The following is a 26,351-nucleotide window of genomic DNA, read 5'->3' on the forward strand; positions in this document are numbered from 1 at the left end:
CATCCACCAGATAAATGGTTGTAGCAAATGTTTGACTGTTTAGCAAGTCAGTGATTCTTGTCGACCAACTCGGTTGCCAATTCGCCGTATCCACACACAAAGCAGGCAGAGTTTTTCGGGATGAAGTGAAGCCTGTTTTAGTGAGTGGGTTGTGGAGGGATATCCACCTCCACCTCATTTCAAGTCACTTATCAATCCATTGAAGAGGGCGTGTCGCAATGTCCGACTTTCCTGGTTAATCACTCAAAGTTAAAGCGTTCTTAATGTTCCTCCGCTCCACTCCTCGACATAATCAGGAGAGGGAGGCACTCAAGAACCTAGTTTGTTGACACAGTCAAATCCCCTAAAGCATTTCGAGACGGTAGTTTATTCTCCTGTCGTGCTTCCGCAGCCTGGCAACCTAATTAAAACTTGGCTCGTAAGTCTGTCAGACGAGCGCAAGTCGCGCCTTTAAGCTTTAGCCAACATTACTGCAAAACAAACACTTAAAATTTTAGAAAAATAAAACACAACACAGTAGAATGGCACGTGCTAATGGAATAATGTGGTTTTTGGCCACTTTAAATCGCCTCTATTAAATGCGCGCATTGTAAAAGCCACGATGTGTTGGAATAAATTTCGTCACCCCTGTAATAAGTTCCTTTGGGAAATTATATCCTCGTTCGTAAGCTTTCCAGTTAATCTGTCCTTTTCTCCCAGTTAGCGGTAGCACCTCTATGGAATTCCATCGGACATTTGCCCCTGAAGCATCCCAAAACATCACCGTTTAGGCGTTAATACTCGCACCTTACAACCCACTCTACTGCAAATAAGCGCTTCTTTCGTAGTTATTTTCCGGAAAACTATGCTTATTTATTATTCATTTCCACCTTACTGCTCTCGTACCTTCAAAGGCTAGAGGGAGGGAGGGAGAAAGGGAGAGGAGGGTGTGGAGGAGAGGGAGAGAGGACTGGGTCATGAAATTTGGAATTTCACCTAACTTGGTGAGTTAATGCACTCAAAGATGGTTACTTTAAGCCAGAATTTTTCATAACTAATTGGACAATTAAAAGGTGGTAAAGCCTCCAGTTTGCTTTTGTTTAAATCAACTTAAAAACGTTTTACGCGGAAGATCTTGACATCGTTGCCATTCGGAGATTATCAAGCTATTTTTCGACGAAGAAAAAATAAGCTTGTTCCCGGTTAAGCAATTTTTTAAGTAGATGGAACCAAAATATGGAAGAATTTTCTCTAATTGGCTCACCACGGCCCCTACATACTACTGTATCCACTACTTATGGCTGCTAAGTGACTCCCATTTTATTAACAGGGGTCCCACCTCACACGCATCCATTCTATAAACTTCTGCGTCAATTTATCCATCACTCTGTCCAAAATACTGTCCATTTTAGAAACAATAGTGGTTATTAACAAGCGCACTGTCCCTTGTTTGGTGGAGGCACTTCTACCGCGATCTGTTTAAACTCGCCTCTTTCCAGCTAAACGAGTGAAGGCGATCTCTGCGGCCTCCACGCATTTCCATGCCCCACTTATAAATTATGACAAGTCTAAATCTTTTTCTTATTTTCCCTAAGAGTCGCACAAGTTTCTTTTGCAATTTTTGCTTTTCTTTAAGCTTAAATTCAGGTTTACATGATCTGTCACCCATACGTGACAATATCTTCGTACTGCGATACGTTGCCCGTTTGTTCAAACCTCGGTTTTGGTAGCGGGATCACTTAGGGCTCTGCCATCGAACCTTTACCGCTTGGGCTGACCTCAAGCCTATCTGTAAGTTGGCAGTACATGTTCCGCCCTAATGTCATGCCTCCTTTCGTATTCAAGGAAGTCCCGAGGTGCCACGCATGTGTCTTCTTTTGCAAGAAAAATATATTTCACAAAATTTTCTTTTGATTACTTTGTGCTAGGCGTCTGGGAATCGGTGGATCTGCTTAGAGGATTTGTGACGGAAAAAATCACCTCTGAGTCAACAACTGGTATCTAATTTTAACCATTGCATTGTTTTGTCGAACCGTTTTTTTTTCCCGCCACACTGTTAATCGCTCTACCTTTGCCAAAATAAATGGCTTTTGACTAAATTCGACGAAGTCTTTTCCCGAAATCGGCTATATAATTTGGTTGGATAAATTGTAGTCCGTTTTTCGTTCGCCAAAGCCATGTGGATGGTCAATTTAACAGGGGAAGAAAATAAAAACAAACATCTTCACAAAACCTTTGCTTTACACTTTGATGCTCCTTCTTTTGGTGAAAGAAAAGGTCTTCTTCTTTAAAAAAACGCTTATTTGCGGCGATTTTTGTGAGACCACTTCAGCACTTATCACTCAGTAGACATCACAGGCACCAACCATGCTTACAAACACCTCTCCACTTTGACAAAAGAACGAAAAAGGCATTTCTATTTGGTTTGTTAAAAAATATACCTTTTGTTAATTAATCTGTCAGATTTTGGGGAAAATGAACCCCTTTGGTGGAGGGGGCGGGGAAGAGGGATGACATTATCACCTTCAAGTCACCATTTAGGTTAGGATTTTGCAAACAAATTTACAGCTTTTAGAAAGAAAATGATATCTCACTTTTTTATATTTACTGAAGAAAATAATAATAATTGTTTTGACTCACATAACCGTCTGACTTTGAACTGGACTGTATACTACTAGGTATATTAAGTAGGACTTTCCGTTACAGCCGCCTTGACCTCTGAAATCTCTCCATATTGTAATTAGGCTTTGACCAAGGAAAAAATAATTTCCTCTCCCCACCTTCTAGCTTCTCAAATCAAATTTTGGTCTTTTTTCTTCATTAATCTTCTGAAAACCAATGTTATTACGTCCTGAGTTTTTGTACCTCAAACTCACCGGATTTAGCAGGAGATTATTGCTGGTCAATTCTGCAGATCCATTCAATAGACTGCTCCCACAGTACAAATTGATTCACTGCTTCCCATCAGCACTCACAACCTAAACCTGGGCTCCATTGTTTGGGCTCACTGCAAAATGTCGCCCATTTTCTGCTTACAATAGAATCCATTGACCAAACTGCAAGGCTACTTTATGCAGTAAGGAAAATCTCGCTCTTGGGCCATTTTAAAAATCTTTTTGAGGGTTTATTTTTACCCCATTCCCAAAACTGCCCCCTTTTTGACACAACATCTGACTTTGCACTTTACTGTGCCATTTGGGGGAAAAATACGACTTCAGTTTAGGGAGTGAAAGTTGCTGCTTCTTCACTCCACCTTTGTGTAGGCTACTCACGTCTTAAGCACTCGTGATACGGCAAATGAGGAGAAATTGCTGTTTAACAACTCACCAATTCCCTATCATCCAACACATCACGAACACGATCATCCCAGTCGAGGATACCACCATCCCGGGCGAGGGTTAAAGCCTCCACAATGAAGAGAGTGGCAGTGGGATGACGTTGGCGGGTTAATCGGGCCTCCATCTCACCGACTGCGTGAACCACAGCAGATGTCGCCTCGGACGCCTCCGTCATTGACTCCGACAATGCCTCTGCATCCATCATTGCCACTGGACCTGTTAGAGCCGAGTCTGAGCCTTGGGGCAGGGCACTTCCTCGAGGAATCTGTTTAGTGACAAGTGACAAACCACCTTTGGATATTCTCTCTTTAAACCAATTCTGTGTATCTCTTGATTTTTGGGGGTTGATTTTTAGCAGTTGCTTCCTTTTCAAATTAACCGCCAGAAGAATGGTCATCTAGTTTGGCCTCAGATTAACCCAAAATTCTTGTTTACAAAAACCAAAAATAACGTGATTAGTAAACTCCTAGAGTAATATTGAGGTTAGTTCATCCCTCCAAGGAGACAAAAAACTGGCTAGTTTTCCTTGTCAAATCTTTTTTGCCTCCTTCAACCCTCATTTACCCATCCATCAATCTAATCCCTCCATCCACCAGTAATTCATACACCGCGGTTTCAAAACACCTTAACGGCCTCCAATCATCAATTACAGATCTCCCTTTCAGATTAACAACCCACCCATCCACCCTAGTCACATTGTGGCAACCTGATGGAGGAGGTAAACCAAATTCCTCTTTCTGTTTCGGAATGCCTTTGAGGCAAAGTTGAGGCCGCACCTCGGTTGGATGGAGATGGATTCTATGGCATGGCCCCCTATGAAACATTGATGTTTGGGGGTTGCGTAAGTCCACGGAATGGAGGGGGGAAATGGCGGGTCCAATAAGTTGTAGGAGTGAAGGTCCCTCCTTAAAGTAACCTAAAAATATTCTCCCCTTTTTTCAAAAGGTTGCCCTACAAAATAGTTTACATCTACCTGGTATTTCTGATATTTTGAAATTTTTGAGTAGTTACTTGGATTTGAGGTATCAGCTGTCCTGTTGAAGACTCCGGCCCAGCCCACAGACAGCGCTTCTCCAGGAAATTCATGAACTGAGGATCTATCACCCTAGCCAGCGATTTATAAAACTTGTCTTTAGTATTTGGCTTCTAAGGTTGTTGTGGGGAATAGCTCAGCTAATTTACTTCTCGCGCCCTAAGAGACGGCGCATAATAAACAAAAAATTTACGAGGGTTTTTTACTCTTTAATCTAGGGAGAAGGTAGTATTTATTTGTTGGCGGTTAGCCCTCAGATACATTTTAACGGTTTTATTTAATGACTTGTCGAAATTCACTTGCCAAAAAATCTTTTTTTAGGAAACGGGGTATCAGCGCTCCAATTGCAAAAAATCGCGGACTGATTAGTAGAAGGCAGAGTGTCTGATTGGCTGATAATTTTCATATTTATTTAGGAATTTTGCCACCGTTTTACAATGAAAGTAGCAAGTTTTGAGAAAAACTTTGTTTTTTTACCAGAGAGAACGCAGTTAACTCATTCATTTCTTCATTAGGGGATATTTCAAGGCATTACAGGCATAAGCAACGTGGGATTTTTACCGGACACTGATGAGTAGGTGTAATAAAAAAAAAATTCGTCAAACTTTTGTAAGGTGTACATTTCTTTACCATCTTTCCCATTTTGAGACTCGTCGTTATCTTATTCATGCGTAAAAGAGTCGCTTAAACGAGCAACTCTCTTGGGTCTCTGAAATAACAAAATCTCAGTTGCTAAAAAGGCCCATTTTTTTCAGATGGGCAGAGAAAAAACAACCCGCGCTCCTCCTATTCTATGAGCTTATTATCTTTTTGCTCATTTGGGCAAAAAACTTTTTATTTTCTATCAGTAGGTGACTTGGGAATTCCCCCAACGAATGAATACGTTATGCCTTCCTCGACCTTCCTTCAGCGCATCACGTACTCTGAAGAGTAACAAGTCTTCAAAAAGGAAGGAATTCACATTTTTTGGCGTAGGACATGCTATTTGTAAGAATCAATTGTTTCTTCACTGTCTTTCATGCTTCACTTATCTTAACACGACTCTCGGTGGATTTGCGCCGGTAGCACAACATATTTGTTTGTAGTACAGAAGGGGAGGAAATTCTACAGTCAAGCAAAGCTGTTTTACTGGAATTTCAACCTTATGCATTCTAAAATTCTTAACCTGGACAAGGAAATTCCTTTCTAGCGTGTAAATTGTGGAGGTGGAAAGAAGTGTTTCCCGGGATATCGGTGGAGACTCCCACCTGAAACAGCCTAAGACAACTTTGTGGACTTGCGAATCTCTTGTCAATCCTCTAAGTATAGCCACTAAGGAGCAGATATGCTTAGCGAACCAACTTCACCCCGGTTCCAAGGCTGCGGGGGACACTCGTAAGGTTGGTATTGCGTCGCGGCCAAATAAAAGGGAGTTAAAGCCGTTGAACTACATCAGGTTCTACAATTACGGTAGTTAATGTGGACTTCTGCCAAAATTTCTCGTGGAGGTAAAATAATCTTGCGCCACATTTGTGCTTTATAAGACTCCTGCAATTTATAACCGAATAAACAAGTTGCCCATAAAAGTTAGACATATCTTAGACAGGAGAATGACATGCTTTTCTAATGACACAAAACAATCGCACTATGGGGTATCTAGAAGGCTAGAACAATAAAATTCCGGTTTAAAATACTGGGAATTTTATCTTCTCGGAAGCTAATTCTCCAGACAATGAAAAGATTTCGCTTTTAGAGTTTTCGTCAAGTTTGCTCCGCTGACAAATAGGAGACGAGGACGCACCCCATGCACGCTTACAATCACTGGTAGGGTCAAGGCCATTTAAGTTACTTTTAAATCGTTAGAATTGAGCCGTCCATGCTCTAATTACACATCCGTCCTTTGTTTGCTCATACTCATCGGCGAATGAAGTCTCCGTCTTTCGATTACTCCGGTAAGGAACTTGACAAGATGTAAGGTCACATCAACACCAGTTCATGACCCAAAGATGTATGAATGTTCCTCTTTTTCGATTGGAGGTCAGAAAAGCTCCAATTAAGTCATGTTATTTTAACCCGCCTAATTTAAGGCGTCAAAATTGATGTATTTACTTGGAGGGAACAAAAATGCACACAAAGAGGGGAAAATACTATGTATCGAGGCGCTTCAGGTACCTAAACATCTGCTAGTTAAGTAACTTTTAGTTCCAAACCTTCCAAGTTTAAAAAAACATTTAAAATGTTTAAATTTTGGGGTTTAAAACGCACGTATTTATTCTTGCCATTAAGTAAATTTTCTCGCCTTAAACTTAATCCGTGATTTTGTCGGACAGTTTGAGGAGACGAGGATTTACTGTTTTATTTTGAACTGAAAGAACAAAAAGGGAGAAATTTAAAACTTCCTAGAAGGTTTGGGTCTTTCAAAACTGCAGAAAGAATGGTAAAAAGGTTTTGAAACTCAAGGAGTCGGAGACCGGACTACATAAACCTTTCCGGGGTTGCTCTTCTAGCAGTCGCTGAATCAACAAACCCGGCTGGTTGTACAGAATCAGGGTTCGTGAGAGCAAAATAATTTAAAATGATGCTCTGATCAACCAAAACAAGAAGTGTGACCTCCTTCCTTTGCTTTCCTTAACATTTAAGGAGTTCATGGATAAAACACAGCATTCAAAGGTTCAACTCCATATGCGCATGACGCAGTCTGATTGAGAAAGCAAGGAATTTAAAAATTTATTGTCAAAATTTTCAACACCTCGACCAGAAATGTCAAAAACTGTCCTTTTTATTCAAAAAAATCCCCAATGAAATGACACTCCAGCGCTCCCTCTCTCAAAACGCATCCCACCTTTCTTCGTGGCAGTCACATTCATCAGCCCGTGAGGGGGTGAAAAAAAATAAGGAATCAAAAGGCCTACAAAAAAATTTAAACATCTTTTCCCCAGCCTTGTCTTTCTCTCCTCTAGAAGCAGGCAAAACTGCAGGGGAAACAAAAGTCGACAGACTCGATGATGAAACCAACAAGAGGAAGTGAAGATATTCCAACGCTTTGAAAAGTCATTAATTATTCATCGCTGCCTCCTTATTTGTGCTCTTTCGCTCTCTCTCTTCAACTCGCTCTCGCTTCATCACTTCCAGGATTAAAAAGAACAGTTAACTTCTGTGCTTTCAAAGGCAGTGGAATTCAATTGGTGGGTAGGATTTGCAAATGAAACGAAAGGGCTGTGAGGTGATAGGGACAACTCTTTTCACCTTTCAGACTGCCAAATTTCTCCCTCTCTTTAATACATCAAAGAAATCGCGGAATTTATTAGTTAATTAAATTTTCTCAAAGATAGAGGATTACACCGAAGGGAGGTCAAAACCCAGTGATGAAATGAGGCGGGCGGAGGGCGGGAGCGGAGAAAATTGAGGAGCGAGGGAGGAGGGAGCAGGGCAGTTTCTTTTTTTAGTTCCTTCTCAATTCTTCACCTTTCCAAAGGCTAGTTCTAACCTAATTTACAACGCACTTTTTTCTTTTTAGTTCTTCCAAGAGCGAGATAAGAGTGAGGTACAATGATGGAGGTCTAATTGCTAGCTGAGACTTTTAATCGTCTTATTTTCTGTGTTACTTGAAATGGAAAAATGTGTGTTCTCGCATGACCCACAAAAGGCGGGACCGCTCCGAAACCCGCATCTCCTCCATTCCCGTGTAAATCAAGTTTTCTGCCCACTTCAAACAATTTTGAGAAGTAAAAGAATTGGAAAGTTAGGAGGTGAATCAACCGGGTGACATTGAAGCATTTATTTCGAATAAATCTCAATTTTGTCTTTTTTTTCTGGTTTAATCGGGCACAAGTACTTTTAAAATAAATGAGTTGTTAGTGGATAAGGGATCGAGCGAAATTCCGGAGGAACTTCATCAGACCTTGCCCCTCAAATCTGACAACTATTGACGTTGAAAGGTGTTCCTGATATTACCAGATAAACATGGATTTATGTTTTCGGCTTTGAATGAGCCGCTTCTGGTGAAGGAAAAAAGTATGTGCAATGACGGCCCCAAACTACACAAAGGGTGCAATTCAAAGGCTTGACGGAGGTAAAGATGGATTCGGCTTATAGAGAGAAGAGTAAAGGGACGCTTTCTCCATCCTCTACGATCTGTTCTATACGGATAAGTAAGGAGGAAAGGTTGACGTCTCTTTCATGGAATCCCACCAATTTCGCACCAGTCATTAAAATGGGGCTCTATTGCATCAAGATTGGCATCCACCCCTTCGACGATTACGAAAATTCGGAGAGACTTGAAATGCGTCTGTGATAAGGGGATATTTGGAGTGCCTATCTTCAAACTTTGTCTACAAGAGAAGGCACCAACTTTAGTCAACAATCCAAAAAAGGCATTTTTTGACAAATAATTAACTGACCGTGTAATCATCTAATTTCATAGACACTTTACTCGGCAAAGAAGGAAAAGCACCGAATTCGCTCAACAGTCCCTTCATTTTTCCCACCTTTTCCTCATTTTTTGGTGCTTAAACGGCTAAAATTGTTTATTTGAGCCATTTTTTTACCACTCTGTATATTTATGAGGTCAAAATTCCCCTCCGTCTGCTTGCATCTCCTGTTGGCTACCAAATGGAAACAACTTTCCTCCCGAGACACCTTAATAGTTCAGCTCTGCCTAATACCAAGTCACCTGTCGCTTGAGGGACAGGAAAGGCATAAATACGTAATGAGCTTGTGTAGGAGGTCTGTCTCTTCCAGTAATTTATGTATTACCCAAATTAACTAGTCGTCATGTTATCAGTGAAAAAATAATAATAAAATGAGTCGGTTTTCTCGGAATTGGCTTAAAAAGGGGCGCAAGGATCAGTAAGGGTAACTTTGACTCCCCCTTCCTTCCTCCAACATCCACCGAAATTTGACTCCTTTGCCCAGGAGCAGAGTGCTTCGTCCGGTTAGCAATAAAAGAGGCAAAATTTCAACAGAGGGGTATTGCTGTAACACCTGGCAAAATGAAGGACAAGTTCGCAAAAATGCAATAGAGCCGAACACTTTTTTTTTCATTTCGGCAGCAGAAAAGGCATTTTTAACAAAACGAGGACTGTCACTCCAAATTTGAAAGACAATGTCAAAAAATTTGTCGGCTTTTTTGTCACTCTGCGTTACCCGTGTGCCTTAGCAACATGGCTCTAACTCGGTTACAGTATTTAAACAAATTTAAAATTCTTTTAATAGAAAGGAAGCCTTTTTCCGTAGTGGAATCAACACTTAGAAAAAAAAGAAATAAACTCGCAGTTTTTTATTTAAAAACCTTAATGAATGTCCGCCGTCTCAACCAATCAGAACAGCCGATTGGGGTGCACGGATCGGTTAACTATTGGAGGATCGAGTAGGTTTACGATTTGGCAATAATCAGCTTTCCAAAAAAATTTAAAGTATGTCTTCTTAGTAAATACTTGTTAAGGCATGTGTATGATTCCCGTGTTTCATTTTATTGGTTTAAATGGATAACTTTAGTATGTTTTCTTCCTTCTCCGCAATTGATTAGTCAGTTATTCAAAAAAAGCCCCTTTCTTGTAAAAAAGAAGGTCAGTTTCCAAAAAGTTCAAATCTGGGAACTTCAGTGATTTAGTAACTCGACTGCCCTTTCTTTGCCCCTTTAACTCATTTCGTTGAACTGTCTGGATGACACACCGGTCATCAGAGCTGAACAAGCCAAAAAGGCGCGCAAACTCCCCATCTCCCCATAGTTAAGAGACGCAAAGACTGCGGTGCTATGCATTTAGGGCCTTTACTTCCCTTCAGTAATAAATTTTTTGCTTCAGTGGGTTGTTTTGTGGTTACAAATAAGAATTTTGTGGAGAACTCGACTCCTTTGAAACAGGACAGATCGCATGTATAGAACCACCAGGTTTTCTGTGAGCAAGGCCTTCAAAAGAAGTTAATATCCGGTAACTTAGACTAGCAAATATGAAGAAAAAATATATTTTTGTCAAAAAGGGGTAAAGTTTGACTAAAATGAGACCCACACAAACCCTAAACAACAAAATCGAAAGTTATAATAGCTTATCCAAAATGAGGCCATTTTTCCCTTCTAAATTTTTTCCCTCCTTTTTCATACGGAAAAAGCTAAATAAAATTTCAATTTTTGCGATATATTACGAACACTGAAATGGGCAATCTATTGATTTTGGTAGATAGCGTTGACAACCCCAAATTTGACACCTGATAACTCTGACCTCAAACTGCCAATATATGTCAGTAAGGCCACGAAACGTGTCGGAATGGGAGGTAAGTTTATTTGACCAGTTCCCTACAGCGTGTGATTTTACTGACTAAAGAAAATAGCGCAATTTTTCCATCAAGAGGGGAGACTTTGTCAAAATGACAACTACTGCAGAACAGCATTTTCCAGCATAGTGTAGTAAAACTGTGTGAACTTTCCTGTCTCTAGGACCGACACCACCATCTCTAACGGTAATGCCTCCCGGCTGGTACCAAATTCTCCCCCTGACAGTAAATCGCTTCACCCGGTGTTGACACGTTTCATAGCAGCCAATGTGGAAGATGACCTAAGGCACTGAACCAGTGACAGCGGTGGGTAAAGTGGATTAAAATGGGCAAACGATGAATAAATAACCAAAGGATTGAAGAAAAAAGCGTCTGCTATGGACACCGGAGGAAGCATCAATGGCAACCCCCCTCATCACGACTTCAATGCGGTGGAGATGCACAAATGAAGCCACATCCAGTTGGAAGTCTTCGAAAACGCCCGTTATGGAGGTTATATCGCTCCTCCTAGTCTCCGTAGCTAAGTCGAAATCAAGCAGATGACAGGGCGTCAAACAGTCGGTGAATCTCAAAAGTCTACTTTACGGGGAGGGCAAAATCGTGGCCAACGAGGATGACGAATCTTGCCGCCTCGATAATAAGACCCGTGTTTGAACCCCATTCTTAATTTCTACGTGAATTTGAAGTTATTGAGTACTTTGTGATGGCCAACGCGGAAGAGGGACTATAAGGAAGCTTTTTGTGTCGTACCATTCAGGTTACCTCTATCAACAGTCCTGCCCTCCAGATTCCTGTACTTTATAGCGTCTACAGGGAGGACTAGGACACAGCGGACACAAAGCCGACTCCTTCGAATTGATCACTTATGCACGAATAAGAAGAACTTTGATCTTCACGACACCCTTTCAAAGAGGATAGTTAAGGACCATGTCTAGAGATAGTATCAACATTCCAGGGGAGAAGCTTTCGGGGGGAGAAATAGGAAATCAAACCATTCGGTTATGCCCCCAGTAGGCAAAATTATAATTCGCCCTCTACTGGGCACAAAACGAACGCAAAAAAGTTTTGACCATCTTTGCGCAGTTTCATAGACAATAGACAAAATGAAATTCTGATTTATTTCTGATTTCCTTGTTTTGTAAACAAAAAAAAAAACAATTTTTTGCCTTTATGGGAGGAGAATGGTGATGGTGTTGATAAGAGCCCCGCTTCAATTTTTTTTCTTCCCTCACCATGTAATCACGAAAATATGGTTCAAAATGCAAAATTCTTTTTACAAATCGTTAAAAAAGTCTCAGAAGGCATTAAAATTTTTTTCTTGGGGAATTTGCAATCAAGTTGTTTGGTAGTATTCCGTCGCTAGGTGAAGCAATGCCAAGCGTAAAAAAAACATTAGAGTCATATAATTTTGGCATTTGAATGCACATTAACTGGTGCCTGAAATGCCAAACTGGCCACAAAACGCGCGCATAAACATGAAATTGCAGGAGAGTGGGTTAGAACCGTTAAAACCATCACAGTCGATTATGCACCCCAAAAATAGGGGAGCCAAAAAAGGGACAAGTCATTTGTGTTTATAAAAGTGGCCTCATGTGGACAATGGCCCCCATGACATAAAACTCCAACTGTTGGAGAAATGGTGGTACGTAAAAAATCCCACTTGATTTCCACTGTTTTTATTGGTCAATATTGGGCCAATCATATCACGGGGCGCGGGACTTGAATTCAGGTTGTAAGGAAATCAAGATTTTATCGAAGTTTCGGATATGGCGCAGCACTTTATGAAACGAGTTATTTAGGGCTAACTTTGTTTTACCAAGAGGTGATTAAAGATACAAAAAATTTTCGCCTAAAAACAGCTGGAAAAGGTCAACAGGATTTTTTACAGGGCAGGGAAATTTATGGCTGCGTGTAGTTGACGGTAACAACTATTTTGCCTTAGGGATGTGCGGTGTAAGGGAGGGAAAGGAGTGTGTTTATATCGGTGGGAGAAAAAGTCGTGTTGACAGGCGAACTTTGCACATTTTAAATCCTCCCTAAAGTTACTTGCACCACCACCATCCGCATCATCATGCAACTTGGAATTTTTCGCTGGAAGAGGTAAATGGCTTTCATTCTCCTTATCTGGAAATATCATAGGCTCAAAAAACGTTAGTCTGATTTCCAGTAAAGCTGGTTGCGGTTATTTTGCTCAAGCAGGAAGAATTGGTGAAGACTAACATCCATTAAGGAGTGCAGACAGCTACGCGGTTGCAAGGGCACCAAAACTGGTTGTCGAAGTTGCAGGAGGCGCAATTTTAAATGGTCCGTCGCCTAATTTACTCAAGCGATGAGGCAATTGAGAGTGAATATGAGAAAGCATTAGCAGATGGGAGGGGAACTTCAAAGTCTTCCAACTCCTTCTTAGGTTCTGTCTGCCTGTGGCAATGTCGGGCCCATTTTTCTTACTGACTAGCTGACTGAGTGACCTGAGGTAGCTTTTGCATTCCAAAGTTAAGTAAACGGACATATAATTGGGTACCATCGGACAATCCACTAGAGCACTCACCCCTTTATGCCTCGAAGACTGGTACAATGCAGACAGATTCGCTCACTGTGACCTAATGATCTGCTAAAGGTTAGACAATATTGGTTGGGGTCTTTTCCATACACAAGGCAAACCGCCTCCGGGAGAAGCCAAGTCTTTCCACCTAATCAGAAGGTGTTGAAAGGCCTCGTATTTCCCATGGGTAGTGAGTGGTGGGCGCAGGGGGGCGGAACAAAGGGAAAATGTGCTCCCTAATCTTTTATTTTCTTCTCGAAGCTGGACAACCACATGGGAGGCAAGGTGAACAGATAAGAATTACGGTAGGGGGGGGGGGAATGGGGAAGGACCAAATCGGAGGTGGCTAGAGCCAAGTCTATCGCTTCTAGAGTCAAGTCGTCATGTCATAAAGAGGAGAACAGAAAACAAGTAAGCAAACTTATCTATTTCTAGAGGAAATGTTTTGAATTATTTAACCTTAAAAGTACTTATTTACATCACCTTGGAAACACTCCCCTTTCGTCAATGATGCAAACAAAGAAGACGTAACAGTGGCTCCCTCCCTCCACCACCTCAAACAAAAGAGGGATAAATTATGCAGAATTCTTTAACAGAAAAAAAGAGGACATGATGCTTGGGAAAAAAAAGAGTTAAAGCAGCAGCAGAGGTATCTTTCTGTCAAACGGGACAGGCGGGATCGTTTCCGTAGCGAGTAGACAATGAAACGACAATAAGGCGTTGGGAACAATACACCCCTGCCCTGTGTGTGTATGTGCCCGATTCTTCAGACAAGGCTTTTCCCACAAGATTTGGGTTGCAGCAGAATTTTATAATTTACTTATTAAAGTAAGGGGAAAAGAGAACCAAAATTAGTCTGTCGAAAAAGAGGAAAGTTTAGATGATGTGTACCTTCATGGGAGGTGTTGCCTCGTCAGAGGGTGCATCTACGCCATTATGTGAGATTTCTAAGTAAGGATTGTTACCTTTTCGGGGCTTTGCAAACCCAAAGAAGAGGACTTGGGTAGTCGAATAGGGTGAGAGAAGAACGGGGTAACCTTGCCTGCCTAAGGGATATTGGACTAGGTTAAAATATCGTGATCCGACCTTGAAGCGACCTTGCAGGGCATGACCTCCTTCCCAAAATGTGTGCATGGTGTAAGTGACAGTTCTGGGGGGGGTTGGTCCTTTTTACCCCCTTTTGGGGCCCCTTTCACCCCGCTTATGATGGAAGGGGTAGAGGCTTTATACAAATTTGATCAGAGAAGAGACAAGAGTCTATCCTTATTTTTCACACCATCTCCCAACCGCAAAGACGTTTTGTTATAATCATTCCTCTCCTTGCTTGAGGACCCAAACAGAGAGCAGACTTTCCCCTTCTTAAGGGCACCAATTCTTTGCTGATGCTGCCTTTAGGTAGGAGAAAAAAAAACAAAGAACGCACCAGAATCGCAGTTCCTGTTGGCCCAATAGTATAACCTCCCTAATTGCAGAAATTACAAGGAACTACGGCTTTTTACCAAAAGAAAGAAAAGAGGTTCAATTTTCAAATTACCCGAAATCTTGGCACATTGGACTTAACCTGGGGAGGAAAAGCAAGGACTGCCAACTCATTAGCTGATAAATTCGGTAGGTAAGATGGTCTAGTGCTTTCTCGTGAGGATAAAGCCTATCAATGATTCGACAGATGATAAACTTCATCTCCAAGCGGATAAAGTGGTTTTAAAATCACGACAGTAAAAAAGTCAAATAAAACTACTTTCAAAAGCAGTAAGTAGTATATGCGCCTCCTAGAGAAAATTAAAAGCCGTTAAAATGTCAAGGAAGCGTTCAAGAGTTTGCCCAGAACTATAGGCTGTAATCAACCCGAAAAGGAGAAAAACGATTTGTCCTTCCGCATCTGGCAGTGATTCTAGGGGCACTAAAGGCCAATGACCTTCCACAAAAGTACAGTTAGGGCGGAAGCCGCTTTTTTCTAGCAAAGAAAACGGTCAAAATATCCGCTTTTTGATGTTTTTTTTTCTCTTTTAAGCAGCACGTTAGTCATTTCCTGCATATTCAACCATAGAAGAGTTCGTATAATCTAGCAGAAATTCAAGAAATAGCAGTTTGTTTTCGGGAAAAGGGGGGAGGGGCTACCTCAGGAAAGGCCGTCATGGGAATCATCGTGAGCTGCGCCATTTCATACAAGTTATTCTCCCAAAAAAAAGCTATTTGCCAAGCTTTACTTCGTGTGCTATTAAGAAAACCCGCCAAGTCTCCTCCCTTGTAGTATATAGTTTAAAGACCTTCCAAAAGGGGTATCGACTTGACTGAGACCCCTAGTACGAGTTGGGCGCAATACCTGTGTTTATATGCAAAATCTTGTTAAAAAACCACTTTTATCTCATTTAATTGCACTAAATAATCGTGGTTTGCTGCTAAATTCTCCCTCTCCTTTTCCCCCGCCCATCCGGGTGGTGAACTATGTCCATCTGCTGGAAGGCGAGTGGAAACACCCAAATGAGGATCCAAAAGAGGTCCACATTCTGACCCCATTTGCAGACAACAATATCGTCAGGCTTGGAAAATGGGTTTGCCCTTGCCCCCTTTTCTTCTTGATGAAAAAAACTACCGCATAAAGTGAAGGGATTATTGAGGCACCCATTTAGATTTTCTCGATGAAGATGGGCAACGAATAGAAGAAGGCTGTTTCCTGGGAGGTTATTCAGAAACTCCGCTGCCTGCTTCAAAATGCGTAATGCCTACAGAGGGCATGGAACCCAGGCTACCAATCTTAGTGTGGTCTATCCAAATTGCCGATCGTAATGAAGGTGGTTAAAACACACCTCTCGTTTAGATAAAAAAGGGTTGGAGAAAAAACACAAAATTTAGGTAAACTAAACCATTTCTTTAAATTTATGTCAAATTAGGCCCTAGTAAAGTTGCATCTATATCTTATTTTCCCCCACCTCCATTCACCCTCTCCGCCGCCTCGCCTGGAATTTGGGAGGCTGGATTTGAAAAGGCGGGACATCGACGGAACGATGGAAGGTGTGCCCTAACTACTAAAGTTTAAAGGAGTGATGCGACAGTACAAGTGGTGAATGACTAGGCTAGAGTGTCAATTATGGCAATTTTGACGGAGTTAATGTCACTTTGACTCAACGGTGATCCTTAATCTAGGATGAGAGGGAAGATGAGTAGCGAAAAGTGAACAAAAAAGACGAATTAGTTGTAGACCAGATAAATTTTTGGACCCAAAGAGAAGTGCCAACAGTAGACAACCGATAGTGTTGAAGAGCTGAACCGATTTGCTCAAACAAACCTAAAATTTCGAAGTCTGCTAGAAGACGGCCATATCATATCAGTGGATGGATCGCCAGAAGAAGGAACAAGAAACGAGTGTCCCTTGACTAAATAGTGATTGACAGTAATAATGTAAGCATTTTTTTCGTCAAATTAACTCTGATTAAGAGATTACTTCTTGATCCTTGTTAAGAGGGAAGAAAAGGCGCCCATGGAACTGGGAGCAAAACAAATTATGCACTGGAAATCTGACTAAACGCAGCCTCCGTCATTCACCGTGAGAATTAGGTACACAACAACCGGAACTTTTTTTTAGATTAACCAAAGCTTCAGTATTAAAGATTGACCTTTTACCAATGCAAAAAAGAAACACGAATCGGGACGTTATCACACTTTTAACTGGTAATTTTTTAGGAGACAGGTGGAAAGGAGAGGATAAGGAATGACAGCTACTTATTTGGATCTATCGTGAAATATTTGATTGCAGAACAAATAAATTACTAAAAAATCAGTTATTTGAGTAACGAGTTAACAAGAGGCACCTAAAATGGGGGTTTCACCTTGGCTATTGTTTGATTAAAAGACAAAGGTAAGGCACAGGGTGATGCAAGATAGAGATCAGGCAAGTCAAAAATGCATCTTTGTCACCTCCTTTTCCACCCCTAAAAGGAGTAGTCAACCGCCCCTTCTCTACCCCACTTCCCCCATTGGGTGTACGTGACTGAGTAGCAGTGGTGCAGGATTCGGCAGCTCCTCAACTGCAACCAATCACAATACAATGGGGCAATTTCATGCCTGATACAGTGATTGCAAAAGAGATGGTCAAGAAGGCGAAAAAGAGGAAGACTTGGAAGGCGCACTTCTAAGAGCTCCCACAAAGTCATGGTCGGCTTAATTCGAAAACGTCATTCTATTCTAATCGAAAGTTAGCAAAAGTTATGGGTTTTTTCCTATTAGAATGGGATCGAGTTTGTTAAGAAGTTTAAACGCTTAAGCGGGACTGTAGATCCTCTTTAAAAATGGCCGAACAAGGCTTGGGTTTGCAACAAAATACACCCTCGAAATTGTTGAAGCGATGTCAATACATGTGGGCATTCAGTTTTTTACAGGATGGACACTTTAAATTATTTATTTACAAAAACCCCTACAAGGTCATACTTACGATAATTATGCAAGATAATGAATGCTTTCATTCCAAACAAATTAACTATTAGGGCATGCGATACAGAAAGGAAATTTCATCTTCATCCCACAGCAATTGATTTTTGAGATCTTAAAATAAAAATTTGGTGTCTAAACACTACTCATCATAATAAAACTTGAAAGGTCAAAAAAAACATCAGATCAAAATTGAACCTCTCAAAAATCAATTACCATTTTGAAATATTTACTTGTCATTAAATATGCCTATAACAATCGGGTATCCCATAAAAATTATCAAACAATAATGCGAAAAATACAGCTGTTGCTAAAGAGTATATCTAGTGTATGCAAATAATTTATTTAGAACAAAGCAACATAAATAACACAACTGCTGTAAAAATTGCCTTCAAAACATCTGAGAACAGCTTATGTTTTAAGTATATCACCCATTTTAGAAACATATTTTGGTCATAGAGACGGAGCAAATAACTCACCAGTGGTACCAAAAGCAAAAAAACATGTGCAAAGCAAATTATTATAAATTATTCAACTTTGTAAAACATGGATTTAGGCGTACACTCACGGTAAATGCGGATCCAGCCGATTTCCGGAATCGACAAACAGCCATTTCGGCCAATGCTCTGATAAGAATACCTCCGTCACCGCACGGAACAACAACTTTAGTTTCAGCAAAACTAACTGTGACCTTCATGATTTCGGCAAGAATACATTCCAGTCAGTGTATGAAGCATAAGTGAGGCTCCATCCATTGAAAATTTGGGGAAAAATCATCAAAAAAAGAATGAAACTGTAAACAGCGTTATAATAGATAAATTGATAGTCCTCTCATCAAACACTAACGTTTTTTTCGAAGAATTCTGGCACTGGGTACATTTTCTTGCACTAATAAAGTGTTAAAATGCTCATTAGTTATCGTTAGACCACAGACTCAGTACACGCTGAAGGTCAATGTCACTTTTGCCGCGGAGGCTGAGTGGCATGAAGCCCTTTAAAATTTGTGCGTATAAACAAAATTAAGACATAAGGCAAAAATAATAATAAAAAACTTTAAAAAATCGCTTTTAATTTAATATTTATTGTAAGGGCTTTAAAATTAAACAAACAAGATAGGTCAAAAAAGCTAAGCCAATTGTTTTGCTATTAAGTCTTCATTTTCGCGACTTGTTATTTGTTTTAATCCTTTCAGGCTAACTTTTGCTAGCACTTGCACATGTTCTCATTGAAGCTGCCCGACATTTTCTGAGGCCAGTGTGGTCATAATACTAAAACGGAATACGTATTGGTGACCTGCAGAAGAGGAGGGGATGCTGGCTAGGAGCGCGGGCCCAGCTGCGTGACGCAGGTATATCCCAAGTGACTTTCTTACAAAACCGAGGCTTTAAACAACAATGGCGCAGTCTGAATACCAGTCCACCAAACGAAGGCACATTCGCGGAGTCTCAAAGAAAACTCCTTACCAAATTCGGAATTCAAACAAATATTTAATATTTAAAATTTTTGAGTACACCTCCATGTGCTTTTCTCGGTTAATCTCTGTTTTAGACGTTACAACACTCACGAGTCAGTCGTATCAGTTATCAAACTTTATGCAACTAAAAAGATATTTGACCTCAGCGTCACTGATCCCTCTTAGCAATTCTACCAAGTCAGGAGTTCCGTCTTGCATGAGAAGTTGATTCAGGGACAGGGAATATGTTGGCCATCGCGCGTAGCCACAGGAATATTAGTCTTAGGGCAAAGTCATGTAGCAAATGAATAGGTGAAATTTCGCGCCTGTTTCTACTTGCTACGTTGTTTTAAATCAGGGGTGCCAAGTTAAATCCATCTGAGTTCTATCCAGCTAGTACTGGAGTGGTTGAGGTATCTCATTTCCACATAACTTATATTTTTATACAGAAATGATAAACAGCTCTGTAGCAGCACTTTTTTAGGCAAATTAGAGCTATTGTCACTTCCATAGGTAATATCTTTCCTGAAGACCATGGAACTGGGGTAGCTACCGAAAATGGACGTCATATTTAGCCTTTTTGTCGCGGGTCGCCACTAATTCTCCTATACGCATCGTGCTCACTTCCTTTGCCTTAATAAGGCTTATCACTTAATGCTTGAGATCAGAAAAGATGACCTTTAAAGTAGGCTTTGCTCTTTTATTCCGCCAATGCAGTGACATGAAGCTTTCAGCTCGTATTGGGGCTACTGGCATGGACCAAAGGCCAGCCTACCCGGTTAAGATGCAGTGGTCGAGAGCTGATTGTCATCTGTGCCAGAAATGAAAGTTAAACAAGTAGCTAATTACTATTTATTTAGAGGCAACTAATTTGACTTAATGTGCACATTACATCTGTTTGTGGGCAAAATTTTACGCTTCATAATATTTCACACACCTTCTAACATCAAATATTTGTCAGCACAACGCCCAAACAGGTATGACGCTTAAAAAATGTTGTTTTTTTTTCTATAAAACATAATTTATAGTTACCAACTTATTGCTCGTTAACCAAATTTCCATCGCTGTTTCACCTTTGAAGAAATCTACGACTTCCTCTAGCTCATTTATTTGGTCCAAATTTATTGACTATCTGTAGGTGTGACTTTCTGCTTTTAGAAATGAGCAGAATGATTGTAATTATAATGCACTGTGGCGTTTATACTAATCAGATTCCACAGCCCAGCTTCGGTGCGCTCAACATGTAGGACCTAGTAACGACTTTATAAGTTGTTCTGAAATCAATAAGTATCAATTTCGTCTGGCTAGTTTTTAATATATCATTTTTTTTGTATGCGCAATGTCACTAATGCACCTTCGTATCTCTTCATCATTCATTTCCCAAATTTCATGCTTATATTGTGCCAATACCCGGCGTTTAGACCCTTCTCATTGCTGGAAGGTTTCTCGATGCTCTTATATCACCTTCTTTCCTCCAGTTTCTGGGGAATCTCACGAGTTAGAAGGCGACTCAAGCATTTCTATTGCTGTGTCCTGGAGCGTCAATCTTATAAATTACTAAAAGGGTTGAGTGCAACTGTCTAGTTTTCCGTCAACTTCAAACCACTTCATGTTCCTTCTTCATGCCCTGCGTTTCATCCTCAGTTTTGATTCAATAAGCCCCAGCCCATCATTCATTCCTCTAAAATATTGCCACTAATTTTTAATTTTTTGGTCTCAAATCACTCATACTGCATCAGACATCTGTTAGTTGGTCCCACCCGCAGCTATTCAACCTCTCGCCATCGCTTATTTAGCACCTTCCTCATGGCAACTTCAGTCAACAAAGTCAGCTCTAGGTGAATGGAGTTCCAACCCACTTTTCGGTACGCTTTTTGAAGTTATCTAAAACCGCCTATTCTTAATTATTTTCGTCCAGACATTTGCTAAAGGCACTTTAAGTGGATTTACACTCAAGTTCTCTTTCCAAATTTGGCATCACCTCAGGTACGGAGTCGAAAGCTGGGCTTCAAGTCTTTTTCCAACCGTTTGTCAAAGGCTCCATTTAGTCTTTCTTAAGCTACTTCCTCGAAAATAGTCAATAACTTCTCCAGAAATGGGTTCACATTATATTATTTCAGCGTTACCTTTGGTTTTTTTCTAGACACTAGACCATCAAACATCACTAGCCATGCGTCCTAGCACCTCCAAACTTCCACCGACCGGACAACCTCTCCCCGTCGGCACCGCCACCCGACTAACCACTGGCCTCCGCCAGCGTCTCACTACTGCAGCCGCTGCCGGCTCCTCCTCCGGTACCTCCGCCCTTAACACTGAACTGAGCATCGAAGACCGGCCGATCACTGCGCAGGGCCTTAAAACTGCCCCAAAAGGGCCTCAACGCTGGCGCCGACAGGTGGAGGATCGGGCCTACTTTATTGGAGTGCTTCGAGGCCACATAAACGCGATCACCGGCGAGTTGAACATCATTGTCGCGCAGCATGAAGAAGCGGAGAAGGAAGCGCAGAGCTTTGTACAGTACGAGAAGATGGCAGAGGCATTGGCAGCCGAGTTGAGGGCACTTCAGGTGCAATTTTAAACACTTTTCCAGCTCTCTGTTTCAGGTTGGAGAGATTAGGTTCTTTGTTTGCATTTAAACTGCACAAAATTGATTCTAAAAGTCGAGAATTTCAGATCTTTGAGCATTCTGTGTTCTAGGATTTGGCTTAAATTCACTATTTGTTTTCCTCTTCCTAGTTGCATTGAGTCTAACTCTGGGATTTGGTAAATAAACTTGGGGTTTTGTTAGCTTCTGTACTTCATAAAATTAGTGAACCATGAATTAGACGATAATTCCAATAGTCCCCCATTCTCCCAACTCTTCTGAATTTCCATACATGATGGATGCGCTGACGCATGGATGATGGATATGGCAATGCAGCGCCATTGCCCTCTTCAGACATACCCCATTTGACCACCTTATACATCGATCGTTACTTCCATAAAATCGTTGTTTCCTTCCCTTATTTTGAGGGTGAATTAGGCGATTACAACACACTGGTCGACAAGGCAACTCTGGGTCACGACATCTCCACAATCGAACTGGACTGGGAAGATGTGAAGGCCGCTAATGAGAGAGCAGAAATGACGCTCGAGCGATTTTTCGAGGAGCGCAAGAAAAAGGAGGCTCAATTGAAAGCGTTGGAATTGGAAATTGAGCAGGTAGGCCAGGGTTGGTTGGTAAACCAGGAAGCGAACTGAAGTACACCTGATTCAATTGACACTTTATGATGATTCACACTGTTGATTAAATCTTTACTCATTATTCAGAATGTAGAATAACTTCACTTTTAATGCAAAAAAAATTGATATTAAAAAAGTCGGAAGAGAAGTCATTTATTGACTTTGATATGAGTCTGAAAGTTCTATCAAGATCATTAAGTAGGTAGTATCTCAGTAGTGCTTTCTGAAAGCACTGAAGGTAAGGACCAAAATAAACTGAATGACAACAGCAGCTCTCTTCTAACTTCTTTTCTTATCTACACTCTGTAGGAAAAGAAGATCGCCGAGAGCGTTGTGGAGGAGATGAATGACGAACAGAAGGCAGCCTATCTGAAATTACGCGATTTTAACGACCACCTTCTTCAACAACTGACCATCGGACAGAACAAAATCGCTCAAATGTCCGCGCGTCGAAGTGAACTGGAGACTGATATCTCCACTTCTAAGGTGACTTTGACAGGAATACATGAAAAAGTCTTAGATTCGTGGTTTCTTTTTGCAAAGAAGAAAGGTGCCCGATAAATTTCCAATAAACGACTTGAAAATGCTGATATTTTTACTCCCAACTTATCGATAAAATTGGTTGTTCAAGTGTTTGCCCATTTCCAATTTCACGCATCTAATCTGAGAAATTACTTCCATAGGTCATATCTATCTCGCCCCCGCTAGAAATAACTAACTAAAAAGCTACCCGTGAAACCATGACCCCTACTCAAATCATTTCAGTAGCACGTTTCAGATCAAGCAAGAGGCAATGCGCATATTGGGCCAACTGCGGGAGGTAGAGGCTAAGAGGGACCAACTGCAAGCTGAAGAGGCCAACAAGGAGGATCCTCAGGCTGAACGGGAGCGTCTACTGGCCAAGGTAAAGGAGGACAATCGGGAGACGGCGAATATGGACAGAGAGTATGTCAGTCTACGTTACTTAATATGGGTATCAGTAGTACCGGTACAGTGGGGAGATGGAAATGCATCTCACATACCCGTTTCAGACGATCTAGTGGAGTTTTTTGTACCCCAATTTTACCCGTAACTGGGGATAGACGTGGTGGTTCCTTCGACCACAATTCTTTTCATTTCGGATTTGAATGGAGACGGCAATGAAGGTTGTAGTAACTGATAATTCACTGGTCTAATAAGTAGTACAAATCTCATATCTTCTCCTTCAAAAGAATCCGCGAACTCAATGAAATGATTTGTTCCGATGAGTCCACTCTGCACCAACTCACCACCCAACTGAAAGACGACAGTTCCAACGAGCGTACACAGAAGATTTGGGAGCTCCAACGACGCGAGGCTCAAATTGAAGCCTTCCTCACCTCCTATGAGACCGCGCGAGCCGAGGAGGTCGAAGGATTGGCTTCAACCGAGGATCAGATTGTTCGCGCACTGGAGCGCTGCGCACAGTACGTGGTGAGTACAGAGCAGACAATGGAAATGAGGAGCAGTGGTGGTGGGAATGGTGTGGAGGCAGTTGCGGATCAATTGAAGTTCAAGACACGGGAGATGAGCAAGTCGGCAAACACGGCAGAGGCTTTGGATGCCGAGAGAACGAGATTGCAGAGAGATTTGCAGAAGATTGATCAGTTGGAGGGGAAGATTACTCAGGTGAGAGAAAGGACTGTCAACCAGTTGTTGCGCCGAAGCGAGTAAACACTGACTGCTTTTTGGTACTAGGAGTTGCAGACGCTGAAGAAGAATATCGCCTCAATGGAGGCCGATTTGAAGAAGTTCAATGACCTCACCTCAGTTGGCGAAGCCACGGAGGAGAAAAAAGCATCTGTAAGTTCTTTTTAAGGTACCACATATTTTCGGATGTTTTGGGTCTCCTCTGACGTTGTGACAAACCGTGCCAACGTCGAATGCAATCCATTGTTGGCATAGAAGAGCCGGAAGGCTATGGAAGGGGCTGAAGAGCCATATAGCTGAAGCGGATGGGGAACATGCAGAGACTGAAGAGCCCCGCATAGCTAAATTGCATAGTTGAACAAATTGGCGACTCATTCCCGTTCACGTTCCTTCTAAATATGAGATTGAGGAAGGGGTAGTCAGGTGGTCGTGACTCTGACAACCCTCCAGCCGCCTGTGACGGCCGTCCCCTTCAGTGATGTAAAAGTTGGCTAATCAAGACAGGCAGCTGCTTTCATTGACATCTTTGCTAAAATAGCGCTCCAAGCCTTCTCAGGAGTCTAGATAAGTCACACCTGTATGGCAGAAGAGAATTGGGAGGCCAGTATGGACGGTTGAGAGGCCACGCCATCCAGACAGAAATCCACCCTACGATAATTTGTAGAGTTTGCATAATTAAGAGCACCAATACCTCCAGAAATATTAACGCATCCACAAATATGCCAAGCAGTTCATGCAAACCAAGAGTCCCTAAAAAATGTCTTTAATTTTGACTGATTCCCACCGTATTCTCCTCTCCCAGTTGATGCAGGAGCAGGAGCATCTGCGAGAGACTCGGGAAAATCTCGCCACCCTCACTACCCAACTGACAGACGCGTGTACAGCTGTTGAGGTGCAGCTGAACGCCCAAGAGACGCATCTTCAATTGTGCTCGCTGGAGAAGCGATTGGTGGCAAGTGAACAGACCCGCCGCGCATTGGCAGAGAGTGTGGCGAAGAAACGAGCTGCCTGTGATTTTGCTCCAGCCACTAAGAAGGCACAAGGCCTCCTAAAGGATTACAATGAAGCCCTCAAGGCCGCACTCAAGGTCAAACCGGTGGGAATTTGATGTGTACCTTCGATGAGTTGGTTGAAAATATTTGGAATAAAAATGGGAGGAAGTTGAAAGATTACTCTTTTCGGCATTCGCCTGTCAGTCACACCTGCCAGAGGCAAAAGAACTGATTGGGTTAGTTGAAATACAAGCTCTTTGACGTCGTTTTAGCTACATTTTTCCTTCAGTTCAATGAAAACCAGGAAAAATGAATTTTAATAGGGTTCTGATACCACTTTCCCTGGATTTTAATCATTCGTGTCATAAAAAGTCAACTGGGTTTCGAGGTAGTCCCCTTCATTGTCTCCTCTGGACTCCCCTCACATAGGTTGCTTTTCTAGACCTTAGACACTAAGTGAGGCGGAAGAGGAGGGAGGCCGGAGATGGAAAATCACATGTAAGCTTGTATTTCATTTCCAAACCGCGGCATTCACGTGGGGTCTACCGGCTTGGCCCCCTCCCCTCTCTTGCAGGACTTTTTCAGTCGATTTGAAATAGCCAAATCATTTAATCACTCACGTCACCAATGACAAGGTCCTTCATCACCAAGCGTGTAAAATTTTGAAAGGACCTACTTCCTGTGCCATGCAATTCTTCCAGATGGTAACCCAGAGCGGGTCCTTCGTAGTGGTGAATGGACCTAGTCGAGCATTTGAGGCACCAGTACAGTGATTTTGGTGGAGCCGCTGACCACGTATACCAACGGAAAGTGAAGTGGGCCTGTCTGCCAACGCCTTCGGCTCATAGGGCGCAGCGCAGGAAGAAACGCTCCTCCCTCCTCTTTAGTGTCGTTGACGAATGCCATTTCGGACACCTTCATTCAGAATTGGTACTTTCGACGTAATAGACAAGTTGTAAAGTAGCAGGTTCAAGCGCTCCTGCCTGCACAAAAAAGCTGGAAGAATGAGACCTAAGAAAAGTCGTTTTTATAGGCAATTCCTCCTTCACACAACGCTCACAATTGAACACCGGCTAGCCGTTGCCATCACCTACCAGACAAGTCCTTTTATGATACAGTAGATATGATCAAGTCCATGGAGCACTGTGGTACTACGTTAATCAAATTCAGTCAGAGAAAAATGGGAAATTAACTCTACAAATTTAATGCAAACTCACCCACCAACGATGTGTCATGTGTTTTCTCGATTTTGTTGACTAAAAACTATTGCTGCTGTATTTTCGTGCGTCCGTCACGTGAAGAAAATCACCTACCATCAGTTAGCGCTTCAGATTGAGAAGTCACATGTGAACGCAATTGGAGGAAAGGAGAGGGGTTCACATGGTCTCCCTTTCCCCCCCCCCCATTGTGCGATTCAACAATCTCCACCTTCCGCAGCAGGCGCCCTCCG

At 41.8% G+C, this 26,351-nt stretch overlaps 4 protein-coding genes across 4 annotated transcripts; 3 read left to right on the plus strand and 1 right to left on the minus strand. All coding sequences in view use genetic code 11, as the record gives it.

Annotated features, from left to right (window-relative positions):
- Positions 1 to 467: 467 nt before the first annotated feature.
- On the minus strand, positions 468 to 3,714 carry EGR_07116 (hypothetical protein; the record flags this gene model as incomplete). Its single annotated transcript, XM_024496365.1, has 4 exons — positions 468 to 484; positions 981 to 1,072; positions 2,574 to 2,650; positions 3,307 to 3,714. 4 exons carry the CDS (start codon positions 3,712 to 3,714, stop codon positions 468 to 470), a joined length of 594 nt encoding a protein of 197 aa, XP_024349206.1.
- Positions 3,715 to 4,026: 312 nt separating this feature from the next.
- On the plus strand, positions 4,027 to 9,935 carry EGR_07117 (hypothetical protein; the record flags this gene model as incomplete). Its single annotated transcript, XM_024496366.1, has 7 exons — positions 4,027 to 4,035; positions 5,202 to 5,337; positions 6,417 to 6,497; positions 6,702 to 6,766; positions 8,268 to 8,343; positions 9,544 to 9,697; positions 9,758 to 9,935. The coding sequence occupies 7 exons, from the start codon at positions 4,027 to 4,029 to the stop codon at positions 9,933 to 9,935; spliced, it is 699 nt and encodes a 232-aa protein (XP_024349207.1).
- A 2,965-nt stretch (positions 9,936 to 12,900) lies between these two features.
- On the plus strand, positions 12,901 to 17,790 carry EGR_07118 (hypothetical protein; the record flags this gene model as incomplete). The annotated part of the gene is made up of 5 exons (XM_024496367.1): positions 12,901 to 12,986; positions 13,912 to 13,969; positions 14,614 to 14,753; positions 16,725 to 16,810; positions 17,735 to 17,790. 5 exons carry the CDS (start codon positions 12,901 to 12,903, stop codon positions 17,788 to 17,790), a joined length of 426 nt encoding a protein of 141 aa, XP_024349208.1.
- A 2,413-nt stretch (positions 17,791 to 20,203) lies between these two features.
- Positions 20,204 to 25,017, plus strand: EGR_07119 (Intraflagellar transport protein; the record flags this gene model as incomplete). Its single annotated transcript, XM_024496368.1, has 9 exons — positions 20,204 to 20,249; positions 20,498 to 20,559; positions 21,163 to 21,585; positions 22,032 to 22,220; positions 22,551 to 22,727; positions 23,020 to 23,186; positions 23,453 to 23,888; positions 23,958 to 24,062; positions 24,712 to 25,017. 9 exons carry the CDS (start codon positions 20,204 to 20,206, stop codon positions 25,015 to 25,017), a joined length of 1,911 nt encoding a protein of 636 aa, XP_024349209.1.
- Positions 25,018 to 26,351: the final 1,334 nt, after the last annotated feature.

Source organism: Echinococcus granulosus (genome assembly GCF_000524195.1).
Source record: "Echinococcus granulosus chromosome Unknown EG_S00070, whole genome shotgun sequence".
NCBI classification, from domain to species: Eukaryota; Metazoa; Platyhelminthes; class Cestoda; order Cyclophyllidea; family Taeniidae; genus Echinococcus; species Echinococcus granulosus.